This window comes from Vitis vinifera, chromosome 10, assembly GCF_030704535.1.
Source record: "Vitis vinifera cultivar Pinot Noir 40024 chromosome 10, ASM3070453v1".
Lineage (NCBI taxonomy): Eukaryota > Viridiplantae > Streptophyta > Magnoliopsida > Vitales > Vitaceae > Vitis > Vitis vinifera.
In genome coordinates, this window is record NC_081814.1 from 11,446,999 (window position 1) to 11,472,049 (window position 25,051).

A 25,051-nucleotide genomic window follows, 5' to 3' on the forward strand; every position below is an offset into this window, starting at 1 on the left:
AGCTCATTTTGGTAGATATTTTCTGATGCCAATCTGGTTGGCTGTTTGGAAGATCCATGCAGGGATCAAGCCTATAAATCATTTCTTCTGTTTTACATGGCATTTACATATAGAATTAATTTGAAAAATGCATGTTTGTGGCTGAAAAGTAACCCTAATGAAGAAGCAAGTTTAATTTTCTCTCCAAATTCTGATATCTACAACCGTTTATCTCCAAGTTGGAATAGAAAGTTGAAGAAAGAGCTGCCTCTATCGGCCATCATTTTCGTCCTCCTTTTCGCGGTGGCCCTCGACAGTGTCCCGGAGTGGCTGTGTTAGGGACCGCAGCCAGAAACCAAATTCGGATAGTGGCTAAAAGCCAAAAAAATGGTAGTGCTATTAGCCACCATCCCATGAGGGGCCATTAATGGCGCCATCTTCATCTTGAATGCTACAATTGTATAATTGAATTAGCATTTTGCTTTGAAGACCAGTCGGGGGACCTCTAAATAAGATGCTGCAATATTTTGCTCACGGTAAAGATAAAAATGTTGTTATCGAAGTTGATGCTGTCCAAATTATTTGGAATCGCACTAAATATTTAGACTACGGATAATCGACAGGCATTCGTGATACTGATGGCCTGAAAAATGGGGGCCTGATATTTATTCTATTATTTCTACAAATTGGGACAAAAAAGAAAAAAAGGAAAAATGAAAGACACTGGTAACAATAGACATGAAAGAAACGAAGTAAAAAGGAGAACATTAGAATTTATGCGCGTGATCGTTGTGACATTGACTAGATGGATATGAAGCAGAAATTAATTGGAAAGGCTTGAGTGATGGAAATTAAAGAAGAAGACATCAAACCCATAAAGCTTTTGTAAGTATTTGATGGGTTTGACGGAGCAAATAAAAATTTTGGGACAAGAGACACGTGTATGCATTAAAAAAAATAAAAAGTTAATGATAATAATGGGCAAGGAATGTGAATGTGGTTGTGAGAGACAATAGATTTTAAAATAGGGCCACTGCAGAGTGCGAAGCTTGGGGGGTTCGTGTGTGATGTGACCAAGATTTCGTGGTTGGAAGGACGTAGAAAGCGGCCACGTGGGTGGGGGTGACCACACACCAGTCACCACTCTCCCCACCCTTTGTTTTGAGGCAACAACGCGGATTAATAAAGCCAACCCCAATTAGAATTGGTGTGGGGTCTTCACTCTTTTATTTTTGGTTTTTATTTTTGGGCTTTTTTAAATTTAATTTTCTTTATATCACTCTGCTTTCTCCTCCAATTAGTGTGTCTCTGACTCTAATTCTCACTCTGATTGGCCCTTAATTTTAGGACCCCCTCCCAGACCACCACCCCCCCACCAATGCGTAATGACATGGGGGGGGTGTCCTAGTTCTAAAGGATTACAGTGTCTTTTGATCTCGAGTACTCCCCATGGGCCGATCCTGATTTCATCGATGTCAATCCCTAAACTCCAAGTGCCCTTTCCACAAACACCACGTGGTCTTCTCTTAGGTGTCTGAGGTGGACCTCCTTCTCTTTCATCCCCCAACTCTATTTATACCCCGTTCTCTCCTCCCATCCCTCTCCAAAGCTCCCTCTATTCTCTCTCTTCTCTCTCTCTCTCTCTCTCTCTCTCTCTCTCTCTCTCTCTCTCTCTCCTCTTCTCTTCTCTCCTAGTAGCCACTGAATTAGCCCAAACCCAACTCTCCTTCGCGCCAACCATACGCCATTTTCTCTGAATTCACAAGGCCTTTGTACTTGTTAATTCCAACCATGGCTTCTTCTACTGCACCCACCAGCAACACTACTGTCACATGGGCCGGAGCCCATCATCATAAGCTTCGCTCTTCTTCTTCCTCACTACTTGATTTGGGCTTCCCTTCAAAGTCCATCCCCTTCAGGAAGCCCAATAGTAGAAGAGGGAACGCCATTCACTGTGCTGCTCTGCAGTCTCATTCCGTGCTTCATTACCCAAGACAACCCTTCCATCCGAAGGAATTCTCCAAAGACGACTTCCCTGAAAACCAGATAACTCAGCCACCGCAGTGGAATTTTTTGCAGAGGGTAGCGGCCTTGGCCTTGGACAGGGCCGAGAGCGCCTTGGTCTCACATGAGCGCCAACACCCTCTTCCTAAAACCGCCGACCCCCGTGTTCAAATTGCCGGAAACTTCGCTCCCGTGCCGGAGCAACCTGTCTGTCACTCTCTTCCTGTCTCCGGCACCATCCCTGATTGCATTAATGGAGTTTATCTGCGAAACGGGGCCAACCCACTGTTCGAGCCTGTCGCTGGGCATCACTTCTTCGATGGCGACGGTATGGTTCACGCAGTCACCCTTAATGGCGGTTCTGCGAGCTACGCTTGCCGTTTCACCGAAACACAGAGACTGGTCCAGGAGCGAAAGCTCGGCCGCCCGGTGTTCCCCAAGGCCATAGGCGAGCTCCATGGTCACTCCGGCATCGCTCGCCTCCTCCTCTTCTATGCCCGAGGGCTGTTTGGCCTCGTCGATCACAATCACGGCACTGGAGTGGCTAACGCTGGCTTGGTGTACTTCAATCAGAGACTCTTGGCCATGTCGGAAGATGACCTCCCATACCAAGTGCGAATCAAGCCCTCCGGCGACCTCGAGACTGTCGGCCGATACGACTTCGACAAGCAGCTCCGGTCCACCATGATCGCTCACCCGAAAGTCGACCCAGTCTCCGGCGAACTCTTCGCTCTAAGCTACGACGTTGTTCAGAAGCCGTATCTCAAGTACTTCCACTTCTCCCCAGGGGGTCACAAGTCTCCGGACGTTGAAATCCCAATTGCAGGCCCCACCATGATGCACGACTTCGCCATCACAGAGAATTACGTAGTGATTCCAGACCAGCAAGTGGTTTTCAAACTTCAAGAAATGATCACCGGAGGTTCCCCTGTTATCTACGACAAAACCAAGAAATCTCGGTTTGGAATTCTCGCCAAAAATGCTCAAACCGCCTCTGATATCATTTGGGTGGAATCACCAGACACCTTCTGCTTCCACCTCTGGAATGCTTGGGAGGAGCCGGAGACCAACGAAGTGGTGGTGATCGGGTCATGCATGACGCCCGCGGACTCCATTTTTAACGAATGCGAGGAGAATTTACAGAGCGTGCTATCAGAGATCAGGCTCAATTTGAAAACCGGTGAGTCCACTCGCCGCCCCATAGTTCCGGCGTCGGAGCAAGTGAACCTGGAAGCAGGCATGGTGAATCGAACCCGACTCGGACGAAAAACCCAATACGCCTATCTCGCCATTGCCGAGCCATGGCCCAAGGTTTCGGGTTTTGCCAAGGTGGACCTGTCCACGGGAGATGTTCAGAAGTACCAGTACGGCGACCAAAGGTACGGCGGGGAACCATACTTTGTCCACAAGGACCCCACATCAGAAAGAGAAGACGATGGTTACATATTGGCCTTTGTCCACGACGAGAAGACATGGAAATCAGAGCTTCATATAGTTAACGCCATGAATTTACAGCTGGAAGCCACAGTCAAACTGCCTTCTAGAGTTCCATACGGGTTTCATGGGACGTTCGTAAACTCAGAAGATTTGGCAAATCAAGCTTAGAAGAACAAATGCTCGTGTGTGTGAGTGAGAGAACGAGAGAGATATTACACCCTGGATTTGGAAAATGGAGATTTTACCTGAGGGATGGACATGTCCCCGGATTTCTCCTGGACTCTGGTATTTTTCTTAAGGTTTTTGGTCTTTTTGTGTATTTTGAATAGGGTTTTGGGGGAACCAGCTTGTAGCTTTTGCCTGTCGGTAGAATTGGAGCTCAGCTGGTTTCTGTTTCCTTCTTTTTATTATTCATTTCCTCTGTTTTGATTTTCGTCTCCTCCCTTATGTGTCTTTGTAAAAGGTTGAGAAAATTTCCCTCTCTTGGATCTTCCTCTCAACAACTCTTGCTGTATATAATAAATATCACAGTGTTACAGTCTTACATTATGTGCTCTGGTCAATTTTGGTTCATTTTTCAGCTACATGTTTGGATATCTTCCCCTGCATTTGCCTTCCTTTTTTTAACCAATCATTGACGCCCAAAATTAGGTCATGGGTTTGGTTTGATTAGGATTTAATGTAAATTTATATGGAAAGATGATGTTAAAGGCATCAATGTTAATCATGTGCTAAAGCTCTTTTTACTAAAATTGTGGTGAATGGCAGAAGAAGCGCCTGGATAATTGGCCATACTGATTATTGAGCTCTCTGTCTCGGGCCAACCCCAGCTGCCTACACAAATATCTAATAATTATTTGCCACTCTTTCACTTGGAAAAACTTCCACATATTCTATTTTCAAATGTTTTGGCACCCCTCCAATCAATTTCCATCCCTCATTTTTTCTTCTTTAGCTTTTTTCCCTTTCACTCAACCCCAAGATAAATCATGGTGGTAACCATAATAACCAAAATGTAAAATCACCTGTCATTTTCCTTTTAGGTAGGTTTCTTTTTGGTGCCATGAATTTTTTCCAAGAAAATTGTCAACTCCTATAAAGAAAATTGATGGTGCAGAACACAAATTTACAACACCTTGGGGAACGTTAAAAACTTCAAGAAAAAGTTTTTGGATTTCTAGCTCCATTAAGAAGAATAGGGGTAGTAATTTTGTGTGAAGGTCTAAAATAAAGATAAAAAGAGCACCCCAAATATGGGCTAGCTACTTTTGGTAGGCAGCATTGCGACCAATAAGATGCAGTCAAAGCCGCTAAACGCGTTCACTGTAGAGTGTGACACCAGAATAACAATGATGAGTAGGCTGGTTACATCACCTGCTCTACACCTACCCGCCTCTCCACTCCTCTCTTCTGCCCTTCTCCCAGCCTTCCACCTCACTACTTACATGTATGAGTGCAAAAATGTTTTATGAGCGGGGAAAGTTTTTTGAGTTTGCTCAATTGAATAATTGGGGTGAGGTGAGAATAGGAAAAATAAATGGGAAGAGTGACAGTAGAAGTGACATAACCATGTCCCATCGCTGATGAACCAACTCAATCTTGGATTTTAAATCTATATAAGTGCATGTTTTGGTAAGCCAGTAAAAGAGTCTAAATCGCATCCACCCACGGTCGAGGGATGTCGAGTCCACTCTCCACCCCAATGGATGAAGCAAAATTAAGAAACCATAATTCAGTCATTAATGCAGGGGGGGTAACGGGATAATCGACCAAAAAGTGCAAAAGACTGGATAACAAAAAATAATTCACGCTTTTGATGTCATGTGAGGGTAGTTGAATGGTTGGTTAATTTACTAGTACACTAGGGTGGCATATGCTCAATGGTCTAATCGTGGAAGCATTTTCTCTTGATGGTGCAGCCTGTTCCACAAAGCTCACAGTGCCAACCATCAATCAAGTATATATATATATATATATATGAGTCATTGGACAATAAGGGGCAGAGGAGGAAAACCAATCGACAAGGACATTCTACACCTATCTAGCTCATAATTCTAATAAATATTTATATATACGTGCATTATTCTTATTTTGCCGCAGAATCAATGCCCGCCATTACTTTGTAAAAGGTGTTTTGTAGGCATCGACAATTACAGGTCTAGATTCAAATATTGTGTCTCTCGCTCGCTCCCTCTCTCTCTCCCTCTCCCTGTGTATGAAAGAGAGAATTGTCCGAGCAGAGTGGTTAGACCCAAAAGTCCTTCTCCACTTTATCGTAGGTTGTCCAAAAAAGTCTTGTCCTCCCTTCTAAAAGATCGCTTGGAAATCGACTTGCCCAATTTAGTTTTTTATTTTCTTCTTAATTTCCTCTGCTTATCACTTCATTAGCCTGAAAATTTTTCCACCGACACTCATCGCTTTTCTCCCCATGATTCGTGCAAGAAAAGCCATTACAAGGAGCACATTTTCTTTAGTAAATTATACTATTGTCTTGTAAAGAAGCCTTGTGTTGATTTTCTTCTGATCTTTTAATTAAAATTACTCCGAGCATGGACCGAGTTTGACTTGTTCAAGGGGCTCCCTCCCACTGCGAGCTAATATCTAGAACATAACTTAGCACTCCTAACACTGACTTTGACTTGTTTCAGCTGCTGTCTTCCACTCGAGCTAAATACAACTCCTAACTCTGACTTTGACCGTTTCAGCCCATCTCGTCCACTCATATTATCAACTAGACACCTTTCTTTTCCCCCCTCTGTTTCTGGCTCCATTTTGTGGGATATATTGAGTATAATCAACATCAGGAGACGTGTGAGACAGGGAGCATGACCATATTTTAATTAACATTTACTTCAGTTCAAAATCATTGTGTTGTCCTCCTTGCTGTTTGAAGAAAGTAGTGGCATGGCACCTTTAATTTCCTTTGTATTGTAGTGAAAACGGATAAAGATAGACCAAGTAGTGCTCGTCCTTAAGCTAACCTATAGCTACTCAGGGCAATCTTACTGTTAAGATGCCTTAAAAAAATAAGAAACATAAGAAATCATAGATCATGGTTCTTTGATATACATATACATATATATCAACCTACTTGCAACAGGTTCCAAGTTCCTGTGGCAGAAGGGCAGGGATAGGGAACCGGGTTGTGGTTACCACACATGGGTTGTGACTTGTGACAGGCAGCAAAAGAGACTCCTATCAGTTATCACTGACTGTCACGTTGTTTATATCCAAAGGGAACATCAGCACAAAGGATGACAAAGCCTAGTTTTATCCCCCAATAATTGGGTTTCATCTTTTCGTGAATTTGCTGCAGCTTTTGACACTTGATTTTTAATATTTGATACTTTCCATGTACTACCTATGTTCTATTTCCTTAAAATGACCATGCCTACAAGGCTACAACACACTTATTTTTGCTTTTTCTTTCACTCCATGTGGTGTCAATACCAACAGATAGTACTGCAGATAGCACTTGTCGCATTGTGCAAAAGACTCCACCGACCATCACTATTACCACCCCAGGTCAAAAATATGATCCATGCATCATGTGCCTTTCTCTCTCTCTCTCCCCCTCTCAGATTTGTCTTCTTAGGAAAGAAGGGAACTCGGCCCCGTTAGGGACATGATCAGCAGCCCTCAATCAAGAGTGTTCTTGTTTCGTATTGGCTTGTGGGGCTATTTCATGATAAGAATTTTCTTTAGTGGTTGAGGACTTTTAAGCCCGATTAAGTAGGAAAGGCACTTGGAGGCATTTTCCACTAATTTATGGTGTACTATTGTCTGCATTGCATTATCAGAATTTTAACCAACTAGCCTCTAGCTTTTTGTTAGTTGTTACGATGTAGTAGATGAGGACCAGCTTGTGTGTATCATTAACTGGCACGATTGATTGACTCATGTTCCATCAATTTGGTGCATCAAGAAATGGAGAGGCATGGTCCATTGGATGCTTTAACCAACGAATGAGACTTGTTAATTTCACTTGTCAATCACTTGAATTTCAAATCACTAGTACGTTAGCCATTTTCTTCCAATACAATTGCTTCATTGACATAATATCAAGTTGATTTTACGTTAGTTGGATAATCCAATCTTTGAACCATGTAATATGAAACAACTTTCTCTCACATATACGCTTTAGAGCACAATAACCGCTATTACGGCACTCGTTCTTCCGATAAAGCGCTGATACACAGCATTTTTCTTTTGTAGACTCTGCTTGATCAGTGGTGGGGCTCTGATGAACATGGTTCTTGCTTACTTTTCCAAAGCACTAGAGATCAAATTTGGTCATAGAATACACGTGTTGGAAATTAAAAAGTCCAACAATGTAGGCCAGTAACTGTGGAATTAGACGTGTAGGGTTAGGCGAAGAGCATAACAAACATGCGCTAGATGGTTCTTTGTTTTTAATTTTGGTTTCTCTTTCTCCCTGAGATTCTTTTGACTAGTGTGAAACCACTTCTAGCCACATAAACCTGTATGGGAAAAACTCATATTTGAAGATTTTTCCATGATCAAATTCCATCCAAGATTCGAGACTTCACATCGGAAGGTCATCAAAATTCGTTTCTGTCAATTATCGCGCCCTCGTACCAATCATTGTAACGTATAACATGTCATTAGTATAATACAAGTGTTTGGCGATGAAGTGTGGACATGAAAAGGATTGTGTCCACAAATCAAAACAATGAAGAGATTTATTAGTGCCAGGCTCCTAAACCCTCTCGGTCCATCACTTTGTAACATACCAAGCTTTACAATCAATGGGTAGTACTATCATTTTACTTTTGATATTCCTAAAAATAAAACGCTTTTCCATGCCATACGTGTAGAATCCAAGGGAAAAAAAGGGTGGAATTTAGCGGGATTGAAGGAATGATTAAATATAAAGTAAGGGGTGAGCACATTCACTGCACTGGACAAGAGGAAGACAAGCAGGTTAATTTCCATAACCAATGTCCTGGTGGCTCCATACCATCCACAAAAATTGAGAAGTGGGATACATTTCAAACTCAAAATAATTCAAATTTGAACGCCTTTTACAGCTCTCTCCTTCCCTCCATTTGAACCAAACTTTCAGAGACATGAAAGTTCACATGAAGCCCATGTGATGTCTGATAAACTGAAAGCCGAAAACGAGTAAGCAAACTCCAAGAGAAAAATAAATAAATAAATAAATAAATAAACAGGAGGAAATGAACCAACACTGTACCATGGAAGAAGGTAGGTGAGACAGTAAATGGTCGTGTGTGAGTCCGACAATGGTCGCCATTGGCTAGTCCTTCCCAGGAGGTCGAATGCGCTTCCAACGTGTGTGAAAAAGTGGTCTTAATTAGAGAATACTTTTTTTATGCATCTCATCATCTATGGACTATGACGAACTCAATGATGTATTTCCATGTACAAGTTTTAAAAATTTTCCATCTCCCACATCCCAAAATGAAAAAGGTTCCAACTGCAATTGCCTTAACGCTTTGCCATTTGTTTATGTTCCTTTGTGCTTGATCTGATTATTTAATGGTACCCAACTTCTTCTCCTTTTTAAGAAATGCATGCACCATTAACATGAGCACACACTTATGTTATCCAACTAATGTGATAAAGGTTTCGGTGTTGTCTCCAGATCCTAGGTTCTGAGTTTCCTAGGCCCCAACGTCTTTACCTGTATTCTCTTCTTACCAAATATTTACAGGACACAAAATAACCCAACATGATCTAATTTAGATTCTAAATATTATTTAGTTTTCTTAATAATTTAATTTGCAGGGAAAGAGGAAAGCTTCTCTAAACACCAAGAGATTAACATTCAACTTTTTTCTTCTTTTTGTTTCTTTTTATTGGAACTTGTAGTAATCTCCACCTTAGAGAGAGAAGAGTGTGGCCACTCTAACTTCCTCCACTTCAATTAGATGGATGACCGGATACCACCTTTCCCCTTGTGTTATAAGGATAAGCAAAAAAAAATTCCTAGAAAACAATCCTTAGCCTATAAGAACCCCATTTGTTTATCATACATAGTGGGCATTGACAAAACACCAAAGGAACTTTCCTAAAGAAAATACAAAGCGTGTCTTGTTTGTGGTCGGTCAAATACTAATATATATGTAGCCTCATCCACCTAACATTAGCCCCCATTTTAATAATATCACATGTACTCTCGCAACACCAATTTTTAATATGTTTATGCATAATTACATTTCTCATGAAGAAGATGCAAGAAAATAAAAAAATAAAAGAAAAGAAATAAATAAATAAATAAAAAGCCACTTGGTGCATTTTGGGTGTGGTAGTCAGAGAAATTGTTGCATTAATAAAGTAAGTGTTACCATCTATCACATTACTATTTGAAAATATAGTCATTTGTATTAATTAAAATAAGTTGTGATATGTAATAGAGAGAGACATGAACAGACATCTTCATTAATTATTATTTGGGTGTAGACAGTCCTTTGTGGAACTAGGTTGTCTGTCTTTATTTTTTCAATAATTATTATTTTAAGGAATTCTTAATATAGTAATTTTTTTTCCATCCATGTGGGGGGAGAAAGGGAAGGAAAGCAACATCCTAGAATCAAATCGAAAAAATAACTCATCTTAGAGGTTGACTTGCGTTTCCAAAATAAAAACTAATTTCAAACTTAAAAGGAATGGATATAAGTGCAATATTAACCACTTATAAGATGTATTATTGGTACTATAAAAGTATGAATAAGATAAATTGAATAAAGTAGGATAGAAAATGAATGATATATACTCTCTCTCTTTCTTTCTTTCTTTTTTTCTCCCTTTTTTTTTTTTTTTTGTGTGTGTGCGCACCATCGAGTTAAAAATTTCCATTGATGATTGCCAATGTTTGTGTGGAATGACAACTATAATATATAAGTGACAAAAGATGAGTATTATGTTAGTGGATCAATAATGATACAATAAAAGAAGTATTGGCAATACTTTTGTCTTTTAATGGAACAATAAAAGAAGTGTTGACAATAGTATTTTTGTCTTGAAAAAATAATTAAAGGTGAAAAGTAGTTTTTCAAATCAATTTATGTTAGCAATTTAGGTGTGGATGTAAACAATGGACAAAACACAACTTTTAATTTCAAAAATGAAAGAAGAGGAAATAAAACAAGAGGTACGTCAAAATGGAGATTATTACAATGCCAAGAAGCCCAATATGAATAACCACCCAACCCAATGAAATTTAACAAGGAGATACCAATTAGAAAAGAAGTATCTAATAAAAGTAAATTAGTTATTTTTGAATAAATTAGATAACATTTGAAAGCTTTCTAAGTCAAGATTATAATGTACTTATGGAACTTCATTTATAGCTCCTTAGAGAAAATTATAACAACATTTCCAAAAGTGATTATGCTAAACTAAGCATAGTTTCCAAATATCAAGCTCAACTTTTCTCTTGCTTAGTTCAATTTTTTGGATGAGCTTTCAATTCTTCCATAAGTCTTATACAATATCATTTACATTTACTTTTAGTTAGTAAAGCCTAGGAATAGCTTGTATTTGATTTTGAAAATATAAGTTCAGACACTTTAGGAACCTCTCTTTATCTTGTAATGTTGAGAAGTTTTTGTTTGTTATATATAGCTTCAGTTTTAATAGAGATCTCTTTTCTTTCTCTAGGCTATGTTTGGTTCTTGGAAAATGTGGGGAAAAGCATGAAGGAAAAAAATTGAGGAGAAAAATATAAGGAAATAAAAAATAAAGGAAAATAAAAAATATATTTACAATTAATAAATTATTTTTATATATTATTTCAAACTCATTTAACTTATTTTAGCTCTTCTAGAAATATAAAGACTAAATAACTTAAAAATATATAAATCTCTAATTAATTTTAATTATAGGTGATTTTCTTAGATATTTTCCATTATACAATCAAATATGAGAAAATCATTTTTTTTTCTTTTCTTAATGAGTTCTAGGAATCAAACATAACCTTAAACTTTGTATCTTGGTATTAAATATTATTAAGTAGTAGTTGTAAGTTTTGTCAAGCTATTAGGGATGGTGATTACTTTTTGTTTCATTAGAGATCTTGTTGGTGTTTTTTCTTTATTTTTGATTTGTTTTTTTTTTTTTTTTTTAATATCTATTTGGTATGAAAGCTTGGTCTTCGATCGGACCTCGACCAGTAAAGGAATCGCCTCGACCGAGAAGAGAAGGCTACTGGGAGAGAGAAAAGGTTTTTAACCTTTCTCGACCAGTCCTCGACCGGACGACCTCAACCGATCAACCAGTTCCTCAACCAGTTGACCGGTTGGCCTTAGCCTCAACCAGTTGAGCCTTTTTGGCCCCGAAAAACCTATTTTTTGATTTTTTTTCTTTTCTAACACTTAGGCAAGGTCTTTAGGTGAGTTAATATGCCAATTTTGAATCAATTTGCCTAAGGTATATTTGATAAAACTCGGGTTTTAAAGAAAATCAAGTTTTAAAGAATAAACCAAGTTTTCTAAGATGCATGAAAAGGTATGAACATCCTAAGTGCACTCATGCTATCATCTTACATTCATTTCCTATGATCTCAAGTCTTCCAAGCGTCTCGATCTTGTATCCATTTGGTCATTTGATGAATTTTCGAGTTTATACCTGAGATTCTTAAACATTAAACCAATTAGTTACTTAACCATGGTTTGTTATCATCAAAACCCGATTAAGAGAACCCTTGGGCTAACACTTTTAGTAGAGTTTGACACATATTCTTGATAAGTTGAAGTGTATCAATTGATCACTTAATAAAAGGATTTAAGACTCAATGTTGTATAGGTAATCTTAAGAGATTAATAACATTCATCTTATTAGATTATGAACACTAGTTCATGGGAAACTTACACACAGTTGATAGTAGCTCATGGACCCAAGTTCTTTGTATCTTTCTTTTTTTATTATTATATATCATAAGATATTGGATTATAGTTGACTCTTTATAGTACGATGTTGATGTTAGGAACCCCGAATCACTCTGTTCCCATAGCTTGGATCTCATAGGGTGCATGAAAATCTATCCTAAACTCTCTAAATCTATCACAACAGAAAATGAGGTATTCAAAAACCAATATTGATACTAAAAAAATCATAAATTGAAATAATAAAACCACATAACTTTTATCTGGATGTTCTTCGATCGATTCCAATCAAGGTAGATAACTCCAAAGTCATAATAGATCTTGAAAATACCATGATCTTCCACCCAATGACTTTTCCTTATGATTAGGCACTAAAATGGTGGAGATATCAAATGTGAAGGTTGGTGTTCTCTTTGTGGATTGTAGGAAGAGACAAAACATAGAAATGCTAACCCTTAAAAGCATTTTTATAGGCTTCCTAATGGGCTTAAACGACTTAAGTCCACCTTGGGCTTGGGTCACTTAATCTAGCTCAAATGGTTGCTAATTGATTAATTAACCATACAAGACCTTAATTAATCAATTAGCTCAATCCAAAGACACCACTCACTTATCCCTGTACAATCTTACCTAATTACCAAAATGTCCTTGTACATAGAAGTGAACTAAAAACTCATTCAACCCTCATAAATTGTGTCATCAAGGAATATAAGCTCAGAGCAGGGACCGCTAGGACCCATAGGAGTATTGGCTCCTTTATAATCAAATTTTGAAATTTACTCAACATTCCATTATAAAAAGTCAACTACACTCTAGTACCCTATATATATTAGAACGAGACACCAAGTGTTCGGGTTTATGACCTATTAGTCACTACATGTAGACTCCCCATAAACTAGTATCTGCAATTTAATAAAGTAGTGTTATCACCTATCAAGATTACATCTCAAATCTTTGAGTTACAAATCTCATTTATTATGTGATCAACTAACATACTTTAACTCCAAGGAACATATGTCAAATTTAACTAAAAGAATTATTATAGCCACAAATTTTATGATTACATATCATTTGAATCGCCCAAGGGGACACACTGTCTCAATATCATAAGATATCATGGTGCCTCTATTGAGAATATTTGTTGTCACCAACCTCCATCAACAGTAACCCAATCCATAGGGATATATGACCGCTTTAGGGTCTCACCAAGAAGTCAAAGCCTTATGTTGATTTTGACACAAGCTCAATATATCTTCTCAAGGTTCAGAGTTTATGCAGTATAGTAGCTTGTTGAATCATGACATTTGATAGTTGTGCTTCGGGGTTTAGGCTTCACTTTAGTTTTTTTATTCACTCTAAATAGAGGAAAGCCCTAGCTACCACCCCTAAGTGAGACCTCTACTCTCTCCAATGCTTGGATTTAAGGATAAAGAGTCATCATAATAGAAGGCTTTAGGTTTGTAAGATCTATGAAGTTTACAACATATCTTCATCGACAGAATCTGGTTTGAGAGCATCCAAATCTCAGGTATAATGCATTAAACCCTCTAGATCTAAGTTTTAATGCTTATTTACTTCCATTAGTTATATCTAGAAAATCTTAAGAATAGATTTCATGCACCCTAAGTGATCCAGGGATAGGAATGGAGTAATCCAAGGATTCCTAACACAAGGTACAATAAGATCACGAGTATAGTCATGGTTTAGACTCATATCTTATAATCATGGTTGACTCATGGGTTTAAGAAGTAGGTTAATTTGGTCTTCATTATGAGATTGATAGCTAATCTTCTTAGATGATACTCAAGTTGAATGATGATGTACTTGAACATAGTCTCATAATATACTACAATACTACTTGAGCACCTTGTTAGTGGAATTGGAAGGCATGTGTTCCGTTTTGTCTCAACAATGGAATGGTTAGCAATGTAATATGAATAACTACCATTCATAAAAGGAGTGTAATGACATATTTTGTGTATCGTAATGATGTAACCTTCAATTTTTGAAATGATGGTGTGAGAATACATGTCTTTATGTTCATTTATCTTTTTATTCTGTATCTTTTTTAGAATAGATGGCTTATCCTAAGAAAATTATCTTTATTTTCCAATTTTTTCTATTTTAGTATTTTTTTTTTCTTTTATACTTCTTTTTGCTTACATTTCCATTAATAAGATGAGTGAAACATGTTCACACCTATTTTACTTCTTGTCTTACAAGTATTTTTTATTTCATTTTTTTTAATCATGGTGACTTCTAGAAATACTATTGAAGAAATATTTAGATATCTCTTCATATCATATAATGATATTAATATGTATTTTTGGCTTTGAATGGGGACCATGATTTCTCTTTTATCAAGAAAATCATGTTGCCTACTCTTACTTCTAAGCCAAACTTAGGATTCCATTCAACACAATAGATAGGTGTTTCTTTTACTTCTTCCACTTGTACCCGTGCATCCTAATAATGTCAATAGAATTATGATCCTCTTTTTTTTACTCTTAAAAGAATATAGAAAAAAGAGAATACTAATTTCTTTCTCTTTTAAAGAAAATCTATCTCTTATCTAAGATATGCTCAACTACAATAAAGGTTAGGAATATTAATGTATAGAGATCTTGAAAATTGGGATTTTTAATGCCCATGAACAAGAAAAAACTCCAAAGTTGATTGAGAATATTTAGATTAGTAGGTAGTTTCCTCCTTTATACTTATTTTTTGCATGGATATATAGATTTCAAACTTTGCCTAACTCAGCTTATCCTTTTTCTTGCAACAAATCATGACTAGTTCTATTATTATTTGTAAGCAACTATAGGGAAACTTGGATTTCTCCATTCTTAGCCTTATATCATGTAAGGTGCATGTAATTTATTCCTAAGGCTCTCTAGATATAGACATGGAGGAAACCATATAATTTAAAACTAGAAGTTAAGATGATTTTACCTAAGATCTAGATGTTCTTAGATCAATTCCAAGTCGATGAAGTCATATAGAATGAATCACAAGCCTTACCAACCAAGAAACCATTTGTCTCATCGGTCTTTCTCATGGATCTAAGTACTAGAGAAATATGGTATTCTCTTGAGAGAGGAGGCTAAGGTATTGTCTCTGGAGTATGAAAAACAAGAATGTAAAATGAAGCCCTAAACCCCTAAGGGGGTTTTATATAAGCCTTTTTATGGGCTTAATTAACTTAAGCTCAACTTGGGTTTAGGTCACTTAATCTACCCCATTTAGATCCTAATTAATTGATTAGTCTTATTGGGTTTCAATTAATTAATTAGTTTAGCCAAAAAAAACCATTCAAAAGATCTAGTGCAAGCTTATGTAATTACCAAAGCACCCTTATGCACTAGAAACCTAAAACCCCCTCCAAAACCATACCATCATGAATTAAGAGCTCAAGTAGAGACTATTAAGACCTATAAGAAAATACAAGCTCCTTTGAAATCCAATTCTGAAGTTAATTCAACATCCTATTACAAAAAGTTAACTATACTCCAACATCCTATTATTCACTGCATGTAAACTTCTTATGAACTAATGTCTATAATCTAATGAAGTATGTGTTATCATCCTCTCAAGATTATATTTCTAATCCTTGAGTTACAAATTCTCTTATCATGTGATCAGTTGACATACTCTAGCTCACAAATATCACATGTCAAATTTTACTTAACGAATGACTATGAGCATAATTTTCCTAATTACATGTCCTTACAATTACTTAATGGGACATTCCATCTTAAACCGATGTGATATCATGGTGCCTCTATTGAGAATACCTGTTGTCACCTATCTTAATCAATAGTGACTCATTCCATAAGGCATATATAACCACCTTTAGGTCTTACCCATAAATCAAAGTCACCAGTGACCTTAACACTAGCTCAATATTCTTTCAAGATTGAGAATCTATATACCAAAGTAGTTTGGAGAATCTTGACTATCCAATTGCTTATGTCATGATTCATTGTAGGTCATATTCAATATATAACCATACACACTAGTGCACTCACTATGGAAAAACCATCATAATGACCAAGGTAATTCATCATTCCAATTATGATATAGTGTACTACAATCTTTGACGGATTAAATAAATCCATGAATCGAATGTAAACATCACCTTATAAGGAACTCATGACTTGAATCGTCTATGCAATTCCTAATGTACTCAAGTCATGTACAATGCAAGAAATGGTAGAGTGAATACTCAGATAACAATCAATGTAAGAAATATAGAAAAAGGAAATCATGATCATAATAAATAAATGTAATAATGAAAATATATTCTATTACATCATATCATGTTTTCAAGGGCTTTATCCTAACAAACTTCCACTAGCCCTAAAGCATAAACACATGCTCTCTCTATGTCTATCAAAGACTTTTAGTAGATATAGTCTTGGTGAAGGGATTTTTCAAGTCTGTACGGAAGTTATCTTTTCTATAGTGACATCCAAGGACGAAAAAATCATGAAACATCGCCAATATTTTAGAGAAATTTATGTTTTGGTGAAATTTCAAGTATTGGACGTCTCTAAAGTGACATATGGCATAGAAATATCAAACCACCAATTTTTCAATTATTTATCAAAATTTTTGAATATTTATAGGTTTTTTATCGACTTATTGCAGTGTTGAGACTTGATCCCAAGACAAAAGGTTCAAACAAAACCTTGGGTAACCACTAAGCAAGCTTACCCTTTAATTACATTAAATGCACCAAAATAAATATATACTAAAACTCGTATAAAAACAAAATATTAAAAGAATATTTTAATAAACAAATTCATTCTAATTATTTTATTTTTAAATTTCATTTAATTGATCACTAAAAATGTAAAAATTATCGTGAAAATTTTCTTAACAGATTTTTTTATATCATTTATATATTAATTAAATATAAATATTAAAAATATACATATGTTATCATTTATTTTATATCATTGAATACAGTTGAATTAAATGGATCATAATTTTAATATTAATCTTATTTTAAAATTCAACATACTGTGATAAAATGTCACAATAATATTGTCTAACAATATTTAATGTAACTTAATAATAAATGTATACTTACAAAATTTATATTTTTTATTGACGCACACGATATTATTATCAAATATGACAAACTATATCATACATAAATAAATTTCTCCAATAAAAAAACTTCAAAATATCTATTATTACTTCTTATATCATTTTTTAGAGTTTTTTCAAACATTTTCATGATTTTTTTTATCAATTTTTCATTTCACCAATATTTTGTGTTAACATATCCACCGATATTTCTCAATATATCCATAAAATTGAGTTATCAATATATCCGTCAAAATTGATATTTTCATCCTTGGTGACATCTCTTCTCATTACTATTTTATATATCAAGTAATACTTCCTTTCTATGCGTTTACCTTTTCAATGGTTTTTTGTTTCTTTAGACTGTGTCACCGCCTCACTATAATAACAAAATAGTATGGTGGTACAACCAAGGGTACTACCCCAAGTCCTTGAGGAAATTCTCAAGTCAAAAAGTTTCCTTTGCTATCTTAGAATTAGCAATATATTTAGCTTCCATAGTTGAGTCAGCAGTACAAGACGGATTCACACTTCTACAACTAATAGTGTCCCCACCTAGAGTGAACACAAAACAAGAAGTAAACTTGTGAGTGTCTCTATCAGCCTGAAAACCTGAATCCGAGTACCCGAGAGGAACATTTCCACTTGAAAGGGCATTAATTGCCTTCACTTCCCCTTATTGACTGAGGAGACTTTCTTTGATAAAAACTGTCTTTTATAGTTTGGTCAAGCTTTCTAAATTTTTTTTACTAAGCTAGAAAATATAAACTTAAAAATCCTTCAAGTCTTGGCTTGTTTGAGAGTTAATTGCTCCCCTATTTTACATGAATTGTGACGACCTCTTCAAATGCTTTCCTACGGGATGGGACATAGGAGTTTGCTCATTGCTAGCCATGGTTGAAGGCATTACTCTAGCATGATTGGTTAACATTTTGACTGAGCTTTGAGTATTCTGGGTCGATTGATGATGCCCTCTATATGAGCTTAAGGTTCATGCCTCCAACTAAAGTTTGGATGGTTCTTCCTAGAGGGATTGTAAGTTTCCCCAAAGTTGGAAGGCATCCTTACATTGTTCACAAAGGGGCACTAGTTAGGCTCAGAAAAGTATGCGACTGCTTTCTCAACCATATTCCTAGGCTCACTTATGCCTTTGACTTTATTTTTTCTTTCTTCTGAACTTTTTATCCTCCAGGCAAAACTAGTATAGCAAGCTTGTTAATTAATTTTTTTAGATAGTCTCAGTAGTCTTGCAGTGGTAACTGAGTTAGGTTGCTTTACTACACTGCTCATGCGTGTGGATGTACCCCCATCCTCGTGAATTCCCTATGAAGAACCTAAGAAAATCTACAGCCTCCTCTGGTCCCTTGTTCATAAACTCACCTCCATACATTAATTCTAAGGCTTGCTTCACTTGTGAGCTATTCCCCTCATGAAAATATACGAGACAACTCTCTAGGATCTAAATCCATGCCGAGAACAGGAATTTAGCAATTCCTTGAACCTATTTCAACTGTAGTGAAAATTTTCTACCCCCTTTTACGTGTTAGTGGTGATTTGATGCTTTAAGGCATTGGTCTTATGGCTTGGAAAGAATTTCTTTAAGAATTCGACTTGTATTTTTTGCCAAGATCAAAAGTTCAACATTCACGAGGGGTTAAGCCTATTGGTGTACCTGTTAGCTTTCGACAACCGCTCCTTTGTGATGGTGAATTTACTTTTTGTCAACAAGCATAGTAATGAGCTACCTAGTAGTAACACTTGTTTAAGGCTACTATAAATATTCTTTGATCATTGCTTTCAACCTGCATTATTTCATAGATGATTCTATGGATAAATTATAGGAGAGGCTTGCCAAGGGTATGCTTAAGATTAAAAAAGGCAATTGATGTTCTATCAAGGTTGGGAATTACAAGCATACTACCTCACGAGAAGGTCGCATGGCTGGGCAAAACTGTGTTTAGAGTGTGGTGGAAGTTGGTAGAACCAAATTAAGATGGGGGCAAATGATGACCTGAAAATTCCGTCCCAAACTCTTAAAAGAGCTCCAGTGGCAAAATTTGATTATAGCTTCATGCGCTGGACCTCTACTGTTACTCTTCAGATTTGTGTTCTAGCCTCTAAGTCACTTTGGCTTGGTCATCTATTCTTTCTTAACTCCTATCGCAGTCTGACCAAGTGAACGATGAGCCACGTGTGTCATTGGAGACACTATACTCTTAAGGATTCCTCCTACCGAGTTTTGACACAAACAATGCCTGGCTCGTGATGCAGCATTCGGTTGAATAATTTAGCCTACTGCATCAAGGTTGCAAGTACCTCTTCCCTCCCAAAGTAATAATTTGTCTGGCCCTTTCAGAAATATGTCTAACAGCTATACTCAATGAAAATGAAACTCGGAATTTCACGGCTGCAACTCTAAACCCCACCTGTTACAGGCTTCAAAATTTAAATTTAAAGTTTACTTTTCTATGTTTGTGTGCAATCAAACAACTAAGAAAAGTTGTTAGCAAAAATTGAATCAGAAGCTGTTCCCGTCACTTAATTATTGTTCCAAACGCTCCTTGAACAAGCACACCCCTTAAGCAGCTCCGGCAGTGTCAGAGCAAGACTAGAAAACAAACAAGAATGGCTTAGTCAGGTAAAGGGGGAAAAAAAATGAAAGTTCAAAAGCTAAAAGAGACAACTTTCTGGGAAAGCTACCAACTTTATGACTTAGATGCTCTAACCCCATACCCACAAGAACAAACTTCAATAGACCCACAAGGGCCCCTCATCCTGTCGATACCACATTCAATTATAACGAAAAACTAAGAGAAATGAGTCTCCGAATCAGACGGCTAGAAAGGATCATCAGGTTGCTGCAGATCCATCAGTCTCCGAATATAATGCAAGCACTTCATACATGGCAGATGGAGAAATGTGGTCCCAGTGGGAATGCCTAGAAATTGAATGAATTGTCTGAGTCCTTTTCCATGGAGGGGTAATGTGTCTTCCCCCTACTGGTCACCTGGATCCACAACCTAAATAAATGATGCCTCGGTTTGAACATCACTGCCGACCACCCCCACATGCTCCCTAACATTCCCATCTAGTTTTCCACGTGATACACTTCATCAACATAAACTACTGATGTATGCATACAATTTCATATCACAATAATAGGCCCTGGTTGGACTTGGTCCTTTGAAAACAGTTTTCAAACAAAAAATAATAATTTTCTAACTTTTAATAAAATAAAAAATAGTTTGTTAAGAATTTATTTGAAAAAACAAATTTTTAATGTTTAGTATTTTTCAAGCAATAATTGAAAATATAAAAAATATTTTAGAAATTTGTAGAATATGTATAAATGTATAATACCTTCCTGAGTCAAGAAAACTGTTTTTCATATTTGAGTTCTCAAATAAAATTTTGTTTCTAAAAGCAAGTAAGAATTGTTCCGAAAAGCAGTTTTTGAGAACCGTGTTAAAAAACAACCCTGTAATCTCTTTGAAAATTTCCAAAATGTGTGAAATTTAGACCATCTTTTCCTTTAATTCTTACCAAATGAAATAAATAGCCCAAAGAATCCCAAGATATTCCAGCGCACAGGTCATTGGCGACCATATCTCGACAAGAGCAGCAGAAGGCCCTGGTCCAAGTCAGCCGACATGATCTAACAAGTAATGCCCAAACCCCTCTCTGGCTTTACCTTCGGAATATCATGTGTCACGCCTGTATGATAAAATTGGATATATTAGTGTTCTTTTTTCCACCATATGCACATGCACAATACACTAGAAAGACACAAAGACAGAATTAAACAAATATGTGAATATAAACATGATGGAGTGCTAATGAAACAATAGCTAATTAATTAAACCATTGAACTTAATAAGGAAGCCATACTGCAGCATGAGGAAGAGTTAATCCATGTTAGCACTAATTAAAATTCACATCAGGGACAGGATCTTAAAAATGGAATGCAGCTTACTTCCAAAGCAAACACAAGCAAATCAATACATTTCTGCATTCCAATCACAGAACAATACCGTAAAGTTTGGGCAAAAGAAAATGACAAGTGACCAATGAGCATGCATTGTCGACTTCCCCAAATCCAAATGTTTCCACATGGTTCAACTTGAATACATATTTTGACAGTGATAGGAAACCAACCATGAATACATGGTTTGCTTTCCTGACCTTGGACAAAAACACAAACAATTCTTGAAAAGAATGCTTGCTGGATAGCAGCCATAACTTCACCGATGTTCATGCACCTGATTTTCTTCAATCTGCCCTTGATTTTCTAATCGACTTCCAGCAGGGAAATAAGAACTGGCCCATTATTTTGACCATGTTACAAGAAAACCCAGCATGGCCATGCTCATTTATGATCATTCAAATGCAGAGCAACGAACACACTAACATGTTTAAGCATGTTTCAGACAGTATATATCACAAATTGGAAGGTAGGCCAATAACCTATATTTACTATTCACCAAATTAGAAGGGCCTCAGCTTGGGAGAGTTTAAACCACCTTAACAGCCTACCCACATCAACTCTTGCTCTTGAACATCAGTTGGACTTGGGTTGAAGCCCCTGCAAAATCCAATTCCTCAGATGACGCCTCAAGTAACCAAAACTCAGCCTGATGTTTTTGTGTTATCTATAAACAGTCATTTGTGTATCCATAATGTGCATGATGTTTTTATATGCCAGAAATTTTTTCTTTTTAAAAAGGGAGAAAGAGAATCGCCACCCTAAATCTGCCTTATGTCTACAAAAAGTATTCCTTCTCCAAACCCAATTGACAAGCAACTCCACTCTGGCAAGTTCACTGAATGCAACTCAGCTTTAGCCCAATGTAATCTACAGCTATACCTGCATCAGCTTGAGCCTGATCTAATCTACAGCTATACATGTACCAATTTTTGTAGACCTAGTGCGATTCTTTTTTTCCCCCTCTTTGAAAAAAAAGAAAAAAAAAATCTTTTTTATATTAGTCTTGAGTTAAAAAATAATTGTTCCTTTTTGAAAACCAATAAACTATTCCCTACTTGCTGGCTGATTGGGTTCAAGTAGCAGAACAAGTTCACAAATCTGGTTTTAATTCTCCATTCCAGAAAAGAAGAGAATCTTCATAGAGCTCCAACAACTGAAGTGGCTGCTTTATAGGTTGATAATACTGAAATTCAAGAATCACAAAGTTAGTTTTGTGTAAACTTAAGATCATAGTTTGTTATGTATTAGAACCATACGGTTAGAACCTCTCTTTCATTGTGCAATTTCATCCCAACAAAAAAAAAAAAAGCCCAGGCTTGGGCTGACTTGTGCATGTGCCAGGATTGTTCAGTTCCTAGAGTAAGGCTCCAGTTAACTTCCAACCCAGCCCAACCTACATGCTGTGGCCCTAGTTCTTAGTCACAGGTAAAAAACAAAAACTGCCAAAATTCATGAAAAATTCATATAACAGGTTTAGTACTACAGATGTTAAAGAAAATGTCAGCAATTAAGTTAAGAGAGAAAGGACAGGGAACAGGAAGCCAAGGAGAGGAGGCACTAGTAGGATTCAGGAGCTAAGACATTAGTTCCTAACCAACATTACTAGTAGGAATGTACAACTAAATGTGATATGCATTTCCTAACCGACATAGATAGACACCATAACATATAAACATAAAAACATGACCGAGGTGATGAAGCTGGTGCTGATGATGGAGAGACCTGAGAATAGTAATTGAAAAGAATGAAGTACATTGCTAAATATCAGGACCCACCAGCATAAAACTATCCCACATATCATATAGAAGCACTGCACAGTGATTTGGTTCCATATGCCTTCCACATGGGTAAAATTGAATGCACATTCAGACAATAAACCAATATGTCTGGAAGGATTGCCTTCCTGGACTCTGGGACATAGATATCTTTCTGGAAAAGATTCCTTGCTTTCCATCAACCATACTAATGTTAATGCCTGTGCACTTGCTTTAGTTTAACCTACTCTTGATCCCTTGATATGCTCATAGCAGGCATAAGCTCCTTCTACCACTTGAATGCATCAAGAAACCTAGCATGGGCATGTTCATGAATGATTCACTCACATGTAAAGCAACACATGCCTCTAAACATGTTTACACATGTTCCAGACAGAAACTGGTGGATAAATGGTATACTCTACACCACATCACTCATAACAAAATCTACTCTTCCAAGCCCAGCAACCCTTGACTGACCTGTCCAGTAAGTCCAAGCAATAGAAATAAAATTACACAATGACAGTTATAGAATTTTCCATCCATTTAAGTTGACATCTGAATTAGAAATATATATATATATGGAATCAAACTTTTAATGAGCCTCTCATTGTTACCTTTGATGTTACTGAAATTAAATAAAAAATCAAACAAAGTTTATTTCTTAATGCTCCACTGCAAACAATCTGAAATAACTGTGTTGTAAATTATATTAACAACAAAACATCAATTTTTATTTCATTCCATTATTTCATCCCAACCTGACTTGGACAGCTAAACAGCTTGTTCAGCTCTTTCAACTGGTCTTAAGTCCACCTCCAACTTGGCTCTACCAACCTGAATTACTGTTTGAGATCTAATCCATCTTAAATGAGGCAACTAAAATAAGTGTTTCCCAGGTTTATAGGTAGGCACAAGAAGAAGCAAGAGTCAGGAGTAACTCACCAAAAGTTCCTGTATTATAGATGTTCCCAAAAAAACAATGAAATTAGGTTTTGTGTGTGTGTGTGTTAGAGAGAGAGAGAGAGAGAGAAAGGGGCAAATGGTACAGTTCGATTAAAAGATATAAGGGTCTGCATCACATGTAAAGTAATATTAGCTAATGTGTTTGTTATCCCCAGTCAGAGTGATGGGCACCATAAATTAAAAATTGTATGAACAAATAAATTTAAACACAATGATCATGGTAGTGCTGGCAGTAAGAAGACAGAGAGGGAGATGCTGAAAAAGAGAAAGCATCAATCGATATAAATAAATGGTGCTGCATGCAGTGCAATTACTATATGAACATATCCAGAAGAAACATATGATAGAAAGGAGGAGCACATTTCTGTAATGCAGATTGCAAATCATACCGAAAAGTGGACATGAGAACATGGCATATCACATATTGCCAACTCTGCACAATCAGATTTGATTCAATGTGTCCTCCACGTGTCGATTTGAATGCACATTTATAAAAAATGGAAGACCAAATCTGCAAGGATTGCTTCTCTTGACTCTGGGACAAGGAGAAACATTTCTGGAAATGAATGCATCCTATCCAGCTAGCATATTTGAACTAATGTTCATAAACTTTGTCTACTTCAATTCATGTTGATTCCTTCATCTACTTGCATTTGGCAATAGCCATTGGCTTAACACTGCTACTGAGCCAGCAAGAAATCCAGCATGACCATGTTCAAATGTGAATCATTCACATGCAACCAAATGAGAAGCTCCTATAAATGCTAACACCTGGCAGAAACTACAGGATATTTAAGAAGAAAAAGGGCATAGCATCATCATTTTATTTTATCATAATGTGTGCATACCTATATTTCTGAGAGTTGAACACAACCAATGAGCAAGCTTAGACAGCTTTTCAACTTGAGACTGCTTGGTTGAGATATCCCATTCATACCAAAGTACTGCATGTGTACAGTAAA

General features: G+C 36.8%; 1 protein-coding gene across 1 annotated transcript; it reads left to right on the forward strand.

The window, feature by feature from the left end:
• The first annotated feature begins 1,681 nt into the window (after positions 1-1,681).
• NCED2 (9-cis-epoxycarotenoid dioxygenase 2) lies at positions 1,682-3,964 on the forward strand. Its single transcript, NM_001281271.1, is given in 1 exon segment — positions 1,682-3,964. A coding segment is annotated over 1 exon segment (1,818 nt). The 5' UTR covers positions 1,682-1,770; the 3' UTR covers positions 3,589-3,964.
• The last annotated feature ends 21,087 nt before the right edge of the window (positions 3,965-25,051 follow it).